The sequence below is a fragment of the Plasmodium berghei genome (genome assembly GCF_900002375.2).
Source record: "Plasmodium berghei ANKA genome assembly, chromosome: 1".
NCBI lineage: Eukaryota > Apicomplexa > Aconoidasida > Haemosporida > Plasmodiidae > Plasmodium > Plasmodium berghei.
Window position 1 is genome coordinate 1 of NC_036159.2, and position 16,759 is coordinate 16,759.

General features: G+C 25.2%; 2 protein-coding genes across 2 annotated transcripts; one reads left to right on the forward strand and one right to left on the reverse strand.

Moving 5' to 3' along the window:
• Positions 1-1,097: 1,097 nt before the first annotated feature.
• PBANKA_0100021 (fam-b protein) lies at positions 1,098-2,047 on the reverse strand (the record flags this gene model as incomplete). Its single annotated transcript, XM_034563729.1, has 2 exons — positions 1,098-1,805; positions 1,979-2,047. 2 exons carry the CDS (start codon positions 2,045-2,047, stop codon positions 1,098-1,100), a joined length of 777 nt encoding a protein of 258 aa, XP_034419599.1.
• Positions 2,048-8,895: 6,848 nt separating this feature from the next.
• Positions 8,896-14,118, forward strand: PBANKA_0100041 (conserved rodent malaria protein, unknown function; the record flags this gene model as incomplete). The annotated part of the gene is made up of 1 exon (XM_034564840.1): positions 8,896-14,118. The coding sequence occupies one exon, from the start codon at positions 8,896-8,898 to the stop codon at positions 14,116-14,118; it is 5,223 nt and encodes a 1,740-aa protein (XP_034419600.1).
• Between the last annotated feature and the right edge of the window lie 2,641 nt (positions 14,119-16,759).

Genomic DNA, 16,759 nt, shown 5'->3' on the forward strand with positions numbered 1-16,759 from the left:
CTGAACCCTAAACCCCTGAAACCCTGAACCCTAAACCCTAAACCCTGAACCCTAAACCCTGAACCCTGAACCCTAAACCCTGAACCCTAAACCCTAAAACCCTGAACCCTGAACCCTAAACCCTAAACCCTGAACCCTAAACCCTGAACCCTGAACCCTAAACCCTAAACCCTGAACCCTAAACCCTGAACCCTGAACCCTAAACCCTGAAACCCTGAACCCTAAACCCTGAACCCTAACCCTAAACCCTGAACCCTGAACCCTGAACCCTAAACCCTGAACCCTAACCCTGAACCCTAAACCCTGAACCCTGAACCCTAAACCCTGAACCCTGAACCCTAAACCCTGAACCCTGAACCCTAAACCCTGAACCCTAAACCCTGAACCCTAAACCCTGAACCCTGAACCCTAAACCCTGAACCCTAAACCCTGAACCCTAAACCCTGAACCCTGAACCCTAAACCCTGAACCCTAAACCCTGAACCCTAAACCCTGAACCCTAAACCCTGAACCCTAAACCCTGAACCCTAAACCCTGAACCCTAAACCCTGAACCCTGAAACCCTGAACCCTAAACCCTGAACCCTGAACCCTAAACCCTGAACCCTAAACCCTGAACCCTGAACCCTGAACCCTAACCCTGAACCCTGAACCCTGAACCCTACCCTGAACCCTAAACCCTGAACCCTAAACCCTGAACCCTGAACCCTGAACCCTAAACCCTAAACCCTGAACCCTAAATCCAAACTCTCAATATAGCTTATAATTTTATTAATAAGTGTGTTTAAATTATTTTATTTAAAATAATTGTAAATATTAACTAAAAATGGGTAAATTAAAATTCCATTACTATATAATATATATGCATGGAAATAAGGACAAATGGGTTTTTGATAAATACTAAACAAAGATAAATTAATTATATGACGTAATTATATATTAAATTAAAATATATGTAATAATAAAACAAACAATAAAATCAAATTTCATTATTCTATAAAATGTAAAAAGTGTAACTTTTATTCCATAAAATGTTAAATATATTTTTTTAATCATTTAAACAAGTATAATAAAACATAATAATAAAGAGTGGTTATTTTATATTTCTGATTTTTTAAAGGATAATTTAAGGGATTTCCAACAGTTCTTAATTACGGAAATCATACACGGTATAACTAGTAATATTAAGTACCCCCCTCCTGATCCTAATATGACAAAATGAGATACCATAAACACCATAAACTTCTTAACTAATTTTTTATTTTCTTTTTTTAACTTTCGATTAATTTTTAATTTCTTATAATTACTACTTGATGTAATTTCATTATATTCATCTTTAAAATTATCATCGTTAATCTCCAAGAAATTTCCTTCATTTTCCAATTGTTTAAAGTCTTCTTGTTCTGATACAGAATTATTTTTATTTTTTTTTGTTATTATTTTATCTTTTATCGGTTGTATTTCTACTTCACTACTCCTTTTATTATTAAGCTCTTTTTTTATTTCTTCTAATTCTTTTCGAAGTTGATCAATTAACTTTTTAGTTTTCTTATCTACATTATTTAAATCGGGTAATGTATTATTTTCTTTATGCTTCTTTATATGTGAGTCTATAATACTTTGGAGGTATGCTATTTCTTTGTTACCTTCAATACAATCACCAAGTTGGCTTGCGAGACTCAAAGTTGATTCATAAAATTCATTAAAATCAAATTGGTTATCTACATCTGCTAATATCTTATTATTTTTGAAGTTTATTACATCCCTTTCAAGGTATATCCCTCTATCGTTTACAAAGTATAGTTCCTGAAAAGAAATGAAATATTTATTAACATATATGTAATTAATTTTAATTGCTTCTTTAACTTAAGTACCTTGTCAATACATGAGACAATAATATAAGGTTAATGTGAAACAAATAAATACGAAAACTACAATGAAATATTATTAATAATAAAATAAAATAATATTTAACTTACATTTTTGACATATTCAAAAGAACAAATAATAATTGAAAAAAAAACAAATTTTAAAATGCTGATTCTCATTTTAACTTTATTTGTTAAATAAAAGAAATAATATATGTAGTTTGAAATGATGTTGATAACTTGATATTTATTCCCAAAATAGTAATATTTATTAGTTTTTTGTTCTAAACTTTATGAATAAATGATATATCTATAAAAAACTATGAAATTTATTCCATTTATTAATTTTTCCCATATTCTATAGAATTAATTTATGTAACCGCTTTAATAAGCTTCGTTATATTCATTAAAAGTATTTATGGATATAAATATTTTTTTCAAATAAGTATTAACTTTTCTCTAAAAATACAACATTTTTAATTGTAAAAAAATATATGTATATAATAATTTACCCATAAAAAATATTTGAAATAATGCTGATAACTTGATATTTATTCCCAAAATTGTAATATTTGTTAGTTTTTTGTTCTAAATTTTATGAATATATCTATAAAAAAACTATGAAATTTATTTCATTTATTAATTTTTTGCATTTTCTATAGAATTAATTTATGTAACCGTTGTAATAAGCTTCGTTATATTCATTAAAAGCGTTTATGGATATAAATATTTTTTTTTTTTCAAATAAATATTAACTTTTCTCTAAAAATATAATTTTATTTTTAAAAAAATATATGTATATAATAATTTACCCATAAAAAATATTTTGGGGAAATTTCTTATAGAAATCGGCTTTTAATATAATCTATAATACATTGATATATTTAGTGATACGGGTTTAATAATTTATAAACTTATATTTTTCTATTATTGTTTACATACGAACAAATTATTAAATATCAATTAAAATCATAAAACATTAGATACATATATAAGAATAGATACAAACATATACTGAAAACATTAACAAATCATCGTTGTTATTTATATTTAAATGGTTTATAATTTATTATGGTTTCAACTGAATCATCTTATAATTAGTACCCAGCCTCATATATAATGTTATTGTTATAGTTCAGTTGGTATAATATAATTTAAATTAAAGTAATTTTAACACAAATTATAAGCTTTACTAAATAAATGTTTCATCAAATAAAGAAACATATTTTATGTTTTGATATCCATAATTCAATATAATACCTGATTAACAAGTTTTATATAATAAACAATTATGATATTACATAATACAATTTCATATATACCCAATATCTATATTAATATATGAAATTTAGTTATTTTACTTTAACCATGTTAAATCAATATTACCCAATTATATATAACTTATGAAAAAATGTTATACGGCCCCTTTCATATTAATGATTATGCCCCTTTTTTTTGTTGCATATTTGGACTTTTAAACTTCATCTCGTGATTAAGCATGCGATTGTACATAGATTTAGTTAGTATTCAAAGACCAATAAATGTGATAAAATTATAAAAAGTTAAATAAAGATATAAACCACCTTCTGAGAAAAGGAGTAAACCTTTAAGTTTATTGCCCAAATGTGCAACATGCTTTTGTGCATTAATAATAAAATAAAAAACATATTTTGAACAATACCTTCAGTGAGTTACATAAATTACGTTTTGGCATTTATAATTTCCTTATAGTAATAAAATGATACAAACTATCCTAAGTATGGGCAATGAAAAAATGAACTCCAAATATGAGAAGGAACTTAAAAGTATATATAAAAAAACAAATAATTCGTATAATTATAATATTTTTTTTTATTGTCATTAGATAAATGCCTATAATATATACATATAAAGCAAACCTTATTAAAAATAGCATATGGAGAAGCATGTTACATTTTGTGTCCATGTTAATGTTTTTTAATTAAAAATTTTGTATGCAATATAATTTATTGCATTTCAGAGTTAAATTTATTTATTTTAATATCTTTAAGTTCCAATGATAATAACATGATACTGTATATATATAGGCAAGGATGCATACAAATGCTTACACATATATGAAAGGTATCTATTTGTTAATGGTAACAATATGCAGTAGTGTATTAAACGAAAAGTATATACCAAATAAAAATAATGTCATTATAATTATATTTAAAATTATATAATATAAAAGGAAAACAGCATTAAAGCTTATTATATTATATTAATCATATATAATGATATATGTAATATATGACAAGTGTAATCAAAGAAAATTTGTTTTATCCTTTCTGGTGATTTTACAAAATTTTTGTAAAAGTACACATATTTAATGAAAAAAATGAATGAAAAAATATCTATACCCATAAAAAAAAACTTAAGTGTACGTTCAAAATTAAAAAATATAAATATATCAGTTTTCTTAGCAGAAACAACTATTATATATTGTGAATATTTAATCCCATTTAAATGAAGCTTTTCATAATATCTTTAGCATTTCAGTTAAGAAAAAAAGGATGACCTATTTATTTTGCATGTTTTGCAGTCTTTGTGTAATAAAACTACTTTACGAAAAAAATGCACATCCATATAAATTCTATATAATATATAGAAAAATTTTATCCATCCAAGAAAAAATTAATTTTTTAAAGGTTTTGTTTTTTTTGTAAAATGCTATTTCAGTATTAAATATATTAGGCTTATCTATGTAATATTTATTTAATAGAAATTTTTTGTAATTATCAAAGTTTTAAAGATCAATAATATGAAGTTATTTATAATAGTAGCCTTTCGCGTGTTTTAAAAGAATATGACAATATTAATGGTATATAATGTATGCTTAATATACTAAATTATTGAAATTTTATTATTTCTTTATAATAATAAATGATGTCACAATACTAATCCGTATATAATTTTATACAAAAATATTTTTACTTTGTAAGAAATTTGAAATAATGTGTAAGCATATGTATGAATATTTTACATATGTTGTAACATATTACTATTTATTTAATATACTACATAATTTTAGGGCGCTTTTAAAAAATAAAAAATATATAATACCTTTAAATAAGTTAAATGTTCTTTTTTATCAAATACAAATTAAAGCAATTGTATTTGTTTTTTATATGTACATTTGTCATGTCTTAATAAGCATATGTACATAATATACATATATTATTTTGATCCTCTTGCTAAACTCTGTATGTGGCAATATTTTATTATTATTCAAAAATACTTTTTATTTATTTCATTACATATTTATAGTAAATAAAATATGAACTTATGTAGATTTTAAAATTTAAAAAGATAATTAAAATCATAATAAAAGATTAATTTTATAATTGATACTTATACATATTTTTTGTGTAGTGTTTAGGTAATAAAATAATAATATAAGTAAAAATTAACAAAATTATGTTAAAATTTCATTATACTAGTACTTTTAATTTATATATATATTTTTTATTTGACTTCGTTTGATATATATTCATTTATTTACTATTAATTTTGTTATACCAAATAAAATTCCTTCTTTTTTATGTTCATCAATTAAAGAAAATATAATCTGAAGTTTCACAAATTAAAAATGCTTATATTGTATTTTATATAAAAGCAATAATAAGCATGCAGAAAAATCATATATGTTTTTTTTGTTATACAAAATTGAACTTTTGATTTGCGTTTTATTTTTTTTATTCTACCTCTCAATGTGGCTCAATGAATATAATCGTTTTTTATGTATTAGAGGTTTTTCATTCCCATATATATCTAATAATACCTCCTTTATTTTTTTATAAATAAACAACAATTATTTGTATCACTTCCTAATTTATGAATATATAATGGAAGATAAAAATAGTCGATGTGCTTATGTATAATATATTTTTTAATATGTGTATATTATAAATATGTGTATATTTGTGTATCACATTTGTCAACACATACCCATTCATAAAAAAATGCATATATCAATTATAAGATATGTAAAAACGAATTACACATTTTAAACACTCACAAACATAAAAATGGGAGTCATCCCCAAAATAATATTAAAAATTGGTATGTAAAAATATAATCTTGTTATGCATTATTTCATATATATGTAACTAGTATGGGAAATCTATGTTTGCACCTATATTTTGAGTTTCAAACAAATTGACACTCAACAAATATGCAATAATTTCATTTTGGAAGATATAGATACTTCACAATGAAAATAATTAGAAATAACAAAAAAACGAAAAATAAAACAATCCAGTTTTTCTCATTCTTTAGTAAAAGGAAAAATGTAAGTACACACATTTAAAGTCAAGCACAATATGCCATAATGTTTTTAAAATAAATTAAAAATACTTGTTACTTGACGAAGAAACACTTTTATAATGAAGCGTTTGATAAGATAGAATATCATAAAAGCTTATTTAATGATTATAAAATAATAATATTATTGTCATTACAATTAACATTATGATTAACCATCCTATTTTTGAAGGTTTATTATCGAAAGAAACTCATTGTTTCAAGATACTTTTAAAACACCCAATCGTATTGTAATAAATTGCATAGGGGAAGTAATAATAAGAAAAATATTATATAAAAAAATACGAAGAAATTACACTTGCGTAATAAAAAATAACTGTAAAAGGAAGAGATTCCATATATTTTACAATAAAACTGTTTTTCTATTTAATAAAAATTATATAGGAAGAAAAATATTATTCCAATCTTATACTTCGATAAATATAATGTGATAAGTCATAAGTTTACACAAGTTAATAAAATTGATAATCCATATTATTTCCAATTATTAATTTTTGTGAAATATAAATATAAAATGTATAACAATTCACAAATGCTCAATACATTAATATATTTATAAAAAAAAAAACAAGCTTTAAGGAAGCAATTATCATAAATAATTTTCTCTCTATATCAAATAAATACATTTGGAACATGCGAAGAATGAATGAAAATTCAAGTATGAATTAGAATATATCGTTTATTAAAGGGAATACCGACGATAATTCCCCTTGAAAAGGGAAGTATACGTGAAAAAAATGTAAATGTGCTTACCTTGATATAAATAAAATTGCAAATTTAGTAAAACCATAAATATAAATATAAATTTTTGTATAAATATAAGTGTTCATATAAGTATAAATGTTAATTTAGGTAAAAATTCCTATATAAATCCTGATGCCCGTATAAGTGTCAATATTAATATAGGTAAAAACTCCTATATAAATCCGAATGCCCATATAATATCAATGTTAATATACATAAAAATCCTTATATAAATCCAAATGCCCATATAAATGCCAATTTTAATATACATAAAAATCCTTATATAAATATAGATGATGATATATACATAAGTGATAATATAAGTAAAAATACCTACGTAAATTTAGAGAATTATTTAATATATAATAAATATATATCTTCGAAAATAATAAAAAAATATAAAATATTATCAAGTTTCAATAAAAGTTCAAGTATAAGTGTTTATTTAAGAAGTCGGCATGTAAAAGGGATACTTTATTTTGTTGAGAATACATATACAATCATCAATTTGTATGCAATTCGTATTCTATGTACACATGCCTGAGGTTGCGTAATTTGCGTCCATGTATTTAATTAATATTGCATGTAGAAATATAAAGCACGCTGAAAGATTCAATAACTCGGTATATAATTGTGTATGCACGAAATTTTGTGCACATATCAATATTTGGATATATATGTTTTTTGTGAAGTACGAAATATCACTATAAGAAGAAATTTTCATAAAAATTTTTTTATAATATTAAAGTTAATCATTCAAATAATACTATAAATAAATGTAAATAATTAAATGATAATTATACATATGTTATAAGTGTATCCTATCTAAAAAGAATAAATCAAAATATCTCATAGTATATCAGTGTTTATGTGAGAATACATATTGGAAACAATAATGGCCCCATAAAGACACTAAAAAAATTAATAACCTCACCAAAATAACAAAACATAATTAAATAAAAATAAAAGAAATGCATAATTTTTTTTTTAAGTTGGAAAAATAGCTAGTCTTAAACACAAAAAATAATTCTCAAATTGTTGTATGCATAAATAATATTAAAAAAACAATATCAAAAATATATTTAATTTATTTTTTTAGTTATTTAAATTATTTTTTTAATTATTTAAATTAAAATTTATATAAAATTAAAAAAAACATATTTATTTTAAAGTATTTATTTATATCTTAAAGATTATCTTAATTAATACTAATTTATACCAAACACCCCAAAAAATACTTATAAAAATATTTACACAAAAAAATATTAAAAAACATACTTATAAAAACAAATAAATATTATATATATATTTTATTATATAATATTACACTCAAATTTTTTACATTAACTTTTTTATTTGGTTTAAATTTTTTGAATACTCTCAAAAAAACCTTCACGCATGGATTGAATTCACCAAAATTTTTTGACTGGAATTCAAGTATTCTCATATGCTACCCCACTCTATATTATATTATGTACATAATACATATATTACACGCACAACCCTTTGGTTTTTCATATACATTGACTGCTTATTACGTTCTACATTACTATACCATTTGTATTATAAATCTTTTGTTATACTACTAATAATTTAATTGTTTTAGTTATCATATTGTTTGTAAAGTAAAATATAAATTAATTTTATTCATAAAGCATAGCATAATACCCCTATTTTTTTACTTTATATACCCTCATAATTTTTTTATAGCATATTATCATGTGTATTTCATAATATATATATATATAAGTTTAACTATTTGTATGTTTTGACATAGTGTTGCAACATTTACGCTTCACAAAACAATTGTCTAGCAACTATTTATTCATAAGATTTTATTATAATCATGTTTTTATTAAACATATTTAATTATTTATTAACCATTTAAAAAAATACACGAAAGCCCTCGCGGGGTTGAGTTAACGCTGTTGTTTGTTTAAATGGTACCATCATCGATGATTAACAATGATATACCACTTGCAAAAAATGCATGTGTTATTAGGCCAAAAGTTAAGGCAAATCTACATATATCCTTAAAAAATAGAAAGAATGCAAAGGACGGTGCTGCAAATATTTCTCACAATTTACAAAATCATGTTGAAAATCGTATTAAGGAAAGATCGCTGTATTATGCTGCTAAGGAAAAATACTATAGAAACAAAGGAAAGAAATATGATAAACTTCGTCAAAGTGTTGAATGTGGAGAATCTCGTATATTGAAAGAATATTATCATTCACGTAATCGAATTAAAAGGTGCTCAAGAAAGCATAAGAAGCATAATTATGAAAAATGTTCCGTGTGTAAAAGTCTTGTACAACGATATCTTGTATTAGGGGAAAATGCCAATAAAATTGTTGAAGGAATTAATGAAAGGACAAATGATATTATGTGCAATTCTATTTGTGACACAGACCCAAATTCCAAAATGAACGAATTGATCAAAGAGGAAACAGAAGAAAAATATAGTACAATTAAACGGATTACACCGACGGCACCAGTTCGAAAATTTGATATTGCCGAGAATATTAAAAATAATGATATCACTAAATTACCAAAAAATGAGTCCTTAGATGGTTTGTATATTAACAATGAAAAAGATTTGGATTCTTATGATTTATCAAATATGAAAAATATTGTACTTTCACACGATAAGAAATTAGGGGATACTTATATTATATCGGACAAAAATATTATATGTGATTTAGAAAATAAAGTAGAACAAAAAGGCAATAATTATCCATTGGTTAAATGCGAAAATCAATTTAATGAAAATCAAAGCTGTGCAAACATAGAATCTAATGACATATCAAAAAAGAAACACATGTACACAATTTTTACTGACCTCAATGTTTCTGAAATCATAGATTTGATGAATAGAAAACCATCGAATATCACAAATGTTAAGAAAGAACAATCACAACTCAACACCGCTTTAGATGAAATAGAACAAAAAATTCTTTTAAAAAAGTTATCTGATCAATCATTTAATTCAGAAAATTACACAGTAGATAGCAAGGAATGCGTGAAATTAGAAAAAAAAAGAAAGTTGAAGAAAACTGTTTCAAATTTGGTTAAGCTTCCTGAAGAAGGTGATGTTGATAATGAATCAAATTGCTCATATAAAAGTTCTGGTAGTTCATCACGTTGTTTTAAAAGAGGGAAAACTATATTAAAAAAGAAATCGTCTTCAAGTTGTTATAATAGTGATAATAATAATAATAATGATAAGTTTACTCAGGTTGAAAATTTAAAAGAACTGAAGGAAAAGAAATCCTATAAAAATAAGTATGCCCCAAATGAATTAATTGGTTCAAAAAATCACCAGTTTACCAAAAAGACATTTGTTTCTAGAAATCCTCAAATTGATAAGGAAATTTATAATAAGGATGAAACTTTAAAAAACTATAAGGCTATGAAAAACAATATTAATAGTAATTCTGAAGCATCTATAACATCATATGAGAATGTTGAGAATGGAAAAGATGTATGTAACTCATTTAAGTTATCTAATCAAACAACATCATTAGGAAGTAGTGCGGTGTCAGGAAAAAACATCTCTTTGGAAACATATCAAAAAGAAAAATTTTATTGCGAGCAGTTAGAGAATGAAATTATTAGTGAGAATGAAATTATTAGTGAGGATGAAATTATTAGTGAGGATGAAATTGTTAGTGAGAATGAAATTGTTAGTGAGAATGAAATTATTAGTGAGGATGAAATTGTTAGTGAAAATGAAATTATTAGTGAGGATGAAATTGTTAGTGAGGATGAAATTGTTAGTGAAAATGAAATTATTAGTGAAAATGAAATTATTAGTGAAAATGAAATTTTTAGTGAAAATGAAATTATTAGTGAGGATGAAAACTATGTAAAAAATGAGCATTATAATGAAAATTATTACAATGAAAAATCTGACTTAGGATACCATTATAGTGATGGAAAATTATTTTATGAAAGCTATAAATTAAAAAAAGATAGTAATACAAAAAAAATCGATGATGAACAACCAGAGGCAGAGACACCTATAAAAATGAGTAAGAACGATAAAATTAAAGAAATACATTATTCTAATACAAAGAAAGATCATGTGAATAATTTAACACAAGAAGAACACCGCAAATTACTTGAATATTATGACGGAACATTACCATCAACATTTTATAACGAGGAAAATTTTGAAAATCCATTTAAAACAAACGACGAAGGTTCAGAAGAAGAACCAGATTACTCAAATTTATTTTTGGGGTCTTTTGATATTAATAAGAAAGATGAAATCGAAGAAAATTCAGCTATAGAGCCAACAAATAACAAATTTACTAGCGCCTTTTTTCCATCAAGCTTTTTTAACCCAGATGAACCTATTATTGCTAGTGAACTATTTGGATTACCCAATACTGAGAATAATGATCTATATACCCCTGTAAAACTTAAGAATTCATTTGAAACTACAAAAGATAATTTAAATACAAAGAAAGTTAATAATAATACAGTAGAAAAAACAGATAGACCAATTATTAAAGAAGTAAAAAATGATTCACGTAAAAGAAGTAAACATGTTATATTTGATGAATCATCACCAAGAAGTAATAAGAAATTTAAATACTCCAATAATTATATGAGCATTAATAATGCAGTAGAAAAAAATGATGATCAAGTTGCTCAATATGAAGAAGAAAACAGACAAAATTTACTTAAAGACACACAACGTGCTAAATTATATGGTTCTATAATTAAAAAAAACTGCAAGCTTATGACTTATGGTCAAAATAAGGATTACGATAATGTACCAAAAGAAAGTAATAAAAAAAGGGTTCGATTTCAAAGCGAAGTGACAATAATACCTAACTTACCCCCCAAAAAAAATTATATCGATTTTCCTAATTTAATTAATGAAAACAATAATATGCTTATTTCTTATGGACAAAATAGAAATATTAATCATGTAATAGAAAGACAGGGTAACCCAAATGTTCCAATTAAAAAAGAAATAAAATTTAATCCATCAAAATTCGATAATGTGAATAATAATATTATGGATTTAAATACTGTAACTAATAATAATTCCACAAATATATACATGAATTCGGTTAATGATATGTGCCAAAATAGAGGAATATGTACTCCTATTCATATGACCCATCAAAATATAGAAATAAATAAAAATAATAACGAAAATTTCCAAAGTAGAGAAACAGAAAGCCTTAGTAAATCGTTACAAAAAAGAGACATGTATTTAAAGCAAGGGTTGTATAAAGATATCGGAATGGATCTCATTAATGTAGTACATAAACTTAGAGAAGCAAAAGCCATTAGTGAAGAGCATGAAGAGAAAAAAATCGATCCCACTAATGAATTATACAAAAATATAGGCATTGATTCGAATGGTGAAGCTCCAGCGACAACAGAATTTAAAAATGTTGATGAAATACTTGCAGAGAACAAACGTCAAATTCTTAATCATTATTTAATGTTAGACAAAGCTGAAGCCCTTAAGAAAACACAAGAAATTAAAAATAGTACTGATGAAATTTTAATAAAGAAAGAAAAAGAAGAACCTATTGTATTTAACAATAATAATTTGAGTCCTTTAAATTCAAGAAAACGGGCACTTAGTGAGAAACCTAAGCCCCCAAAAAAATATACAAAGAAAATACTGAAAAGAAATGTAAATAAGAGTGACTCATTTGCACCATCTCAAAGCCACCATTCTTTATCTGATAATAAAAATATATATGCCAAAAATGACATGACAACCACAAAGTCGCCAGAAAAATCCCCTAATATAAGCGATTCTAACGAAAATAGTCATTATAGCGAAGGTGGTGCTACTGATTCGTCTGCCGCAGCACAGTCATCAGTAGATAAAATGTATGAGAGATATCTTAAATATGCTGGTACCAAACGAGATTGGGAAAATAGGTTTGTCGAGGGTCGATCAAATCCATTTAGTAATGGCCAGCCATACCATAACGATATATTAGAAAAGCATACTTCCTGCTTAATATCGGAACGCACACAAAGACATCTAGAAAGACGATCATATGAATTTCAAAAAAAAAAAGAAAGAGAAAGCATGAATCGAAATTTGACAAAAAGACCCATAGTAGAAACTCCTAAAGTCAAAGAGTATAATTGTAAGGTACTTACAGAATATTGGGATTGGGATAATGAAAAAACCAAAGAATTTTGGAATTGGGATAAAAACGATAATTTAAATTTTTGGAAAATGGATTATGAAAGTGCTAAAAAATTTTGGATGTGGGATAAAGAAAAGGAAGAAACATGTGAAAATATATCAAATAACACAATGAATTTAGAAAATGATGATATATTAAATATTATACAAGAAATTATAGAATCTCGAAATATCAACATCCCAACTACAAATACCCAAAATCTAGAAAAAAGTATCAACATGTCAACAAGTACCCAAATTCTAGAAAAAAATAACTATATACCAGAAAAAAATATTCCAACAACACCAACAAAAAATATTCAGACACCAAAAAATACTCCAACAACGCCAAAAAATACTACAACACAAACAAAAAACACTCCAACAACACCAAAAAATACTCCAACAACGCCAAAAAATACTACAACACAAACAAAAAACACTCCAACAAAAACAAAAAACACTCCAGCACCAAAAAATATTACAACACCAAAAAATACTCCAACAACGCCAAAAAATACTACAACAAAAACAGAAAATATTCCATCACAAACAGAAAATACTACAACACCAAAAAACACTCCATCACAAACAGAAAATACTACAACACCAAAAAATACTCCAGTACAAACAAAAAACACTCCAGCACCAAAAAATACTCCAACACAAACAAAAAACACTCCATCACAAACAGAAAATACTACAACACCAAAAAACACTCCATCACAAACAGAAAATACTACAACACCAAAAAACACTCCATCACAAACAGAAAATACTACAACACCAAAAAATACTCCAGCACAAACAAAAAATATTACAACACAAACAGAAACTACCTCTATACCAAAAAAAACAGCCTCTAAACAAACAAGAACAGTCTCTACACAAACAGAAACTACATACATACCAACAAAAACAGCCTCTACACCAACAAAAAAAAAGTCCGAAAACAAAAATACATTGCATAAAAGTCCTTGGAAATAAAATACTACCATAAGGGTTCGAAAATGAAAAAAAGTATTAATACCTATCACTATGAACTATAGATATGGTACAAAAAATTATGGAGAATAATACAAATGCTAAATCGGAAAATCGAGAATTATTTAACTTTGTAATTTTCAATAAAAAATAAGGAATCAGATAAGGAATCTGGAAAAAATGCATTAGATCATATATTAAATAATATAATGCAATATCTAAGTCATTTTAATTATATTTAGAAAAGAATGCCTTGAGAAAGGTATGATATTTTAAAAAGTTCACTGATATTAAGCAATCTTTGATTTGTAAGAAAAGTATTGTTGCTAAGGAGTGGAGCAAGGGGAAAGTATTGATTACAATGATTACTCATTTCACTAATGACGTATGTAACGCATCCGAAAACAGCAAAGGGATCCATATAAAGAAGAACGATGCCAAGTTGAAGTTGTTTTAACATCTATTGGTGAGCAATATTGTCATGTTTCTAAAAATTATTATATACAGAAGAAGGGAGTTCTGCGAAATAATATAATTTTAACGATATTTGTAATTATAACAAATTTATATTGCATTTAAACTAACATCTGATTTATTAATATCGTATATTGCATTTACACCTGTTTATTACATTTGTTAATAATTCATCACTAATCAAGCTAGCTAAAACTTTTAATATATGTTCATCTATTGATAATGCATTTCAAAATCTACAAAATAAAATAAATGTGTATTACATTGAATCTGCGTATTACATTGGATTTGTGTATTACATTGGATTTGTGTATTACATTAGAATTGTGTATTACATTAGAATTGTGTATTACATTAGAATTGTGTATTACATTAGAATTGTGTATTACATTGGATTTGTGTATTACATTGAATCTGCGTATTACATTGAATTTGTGTATTACATTGAATTTGTGTATTACATTTAATCTGCGTATTACATTTAATTTGTGTATTACATTTAATTTGTGTATTACATTTAATTTGTGTATTACATTTAATTTGTGTATTGCATTGGATTTGTGTATTACATTTAATTTGTGCATTACACTTGAATATGTCTAAGCTAGCTAGTATTTCGAATGCTTCTATAAATCTATATAATTACAAATATCCTAAAAGATATTATGAACAGCGTATCCCATCTGATGATATAATAATTTCTAAGAAATGTAGAAATATTGCTGGAGCAATAGATTACAAACAACCTATCACTTGGATCACTATTCTTATATGGAGAAACTTTCTTTTTTGGATAGCAAGTGCAATACTGAGGTGAGTACAATGGGTACTCGTTTAATCAATACCAACCCAAGTTGCACAAAAAAGCAATGTATACCTACTTATTAATATAAGAGTGTGGAAAAATTAGTGTAAATCAAACAAAATACCATACTAAATGATCTAATACATTTCATTTTTATCGATAAAGCAAATAACTCAAAATATATTAAAGATAAGTTTCTTGTAGCAGAGTTAAAAATTCTGATAGACAGCCAAAAAAAAAGAACTAATGAAAAAAAATAGCATAAAAAATAACTCCACAAAAAAATACCAATATCTTCACAAAAAAAAAGATGTGATAAAAAAGAAAGAACATGTAAAGCAGAAAAAATAGTTGAAGATAGAGCATATAAGTCAGAAGAAAATTATTGATGAAATAACAGGTAAGCCAGAAAATGTAGTTGAGGAAATAACGGGTAAGCCAGAAAAAATAGTTGAAGAAATAACAGGTAAGTCAGAAAATGTAGTTGAGGAAATAACAGTTAAGGCAGAAGAAATTCATTGAGTATATAACAGATAAGTCAGAAAAAATAGTTGAGTATATAACAGTTAAAACAAAAGAAAATTATTGAGTATATAACAGATAAGTCAGAAAAAATAGTTGAGGAAATAACAGGTAAGTCAGAAAATGTAGTTGAGGAAATAACAGTTAAGGAAGAAGAAATTCATTGAGGAAATAACAGGTAAGTCAGAAAAAATAGTTGAGGAAATAGAAGATAATCCAGAAAAAATAGTTGAGTATATAACAGTTAAAACAGAAGCAAATTATTGAGTATATAACAGATAAGTCAGAAAAAATAGTTGAGGAAATAGAAGATAATCCAGAAAAAATAGTTGAGTATATAACAGTTAAAACAGAAGAAAATTATTGAGTATATAACAGATAAGTCAGAAAAAATAGTTGAGGAAATAGAAGATAATCCAGAAAAAATAGTTGAGTATATAACAGTTAAAACAGAAGAAAATTATTGAGTATATAACAGATAAGTCAGAAAAAATAGTTGAGGAAATAGAAGATAATCCAGAAAAAATAGTTGAGTATATAACAGTTAAAACAGAAGAAAATTATTGAGTATATAACAGATAATCCAGAAAAAATAGTTGAGTATATAACAGTTAAAACAGAAGAAAATGGTTGAATATAACAGATAAGATAAAAAAAGGAATATGGGTACTATGTTAGGCAAAAAATAATGCGGGTACGAGGTTGGGCAAATGAAATATAAACACATAAAAAGATATATACAAAGTATTTGGCAAAATATATGAAACAAAGGCGCATAAACAAGATACGTATAAATATTCAAACGCGCTTTCTATATGATGATGAGAGCCGTGCCAATTAGGG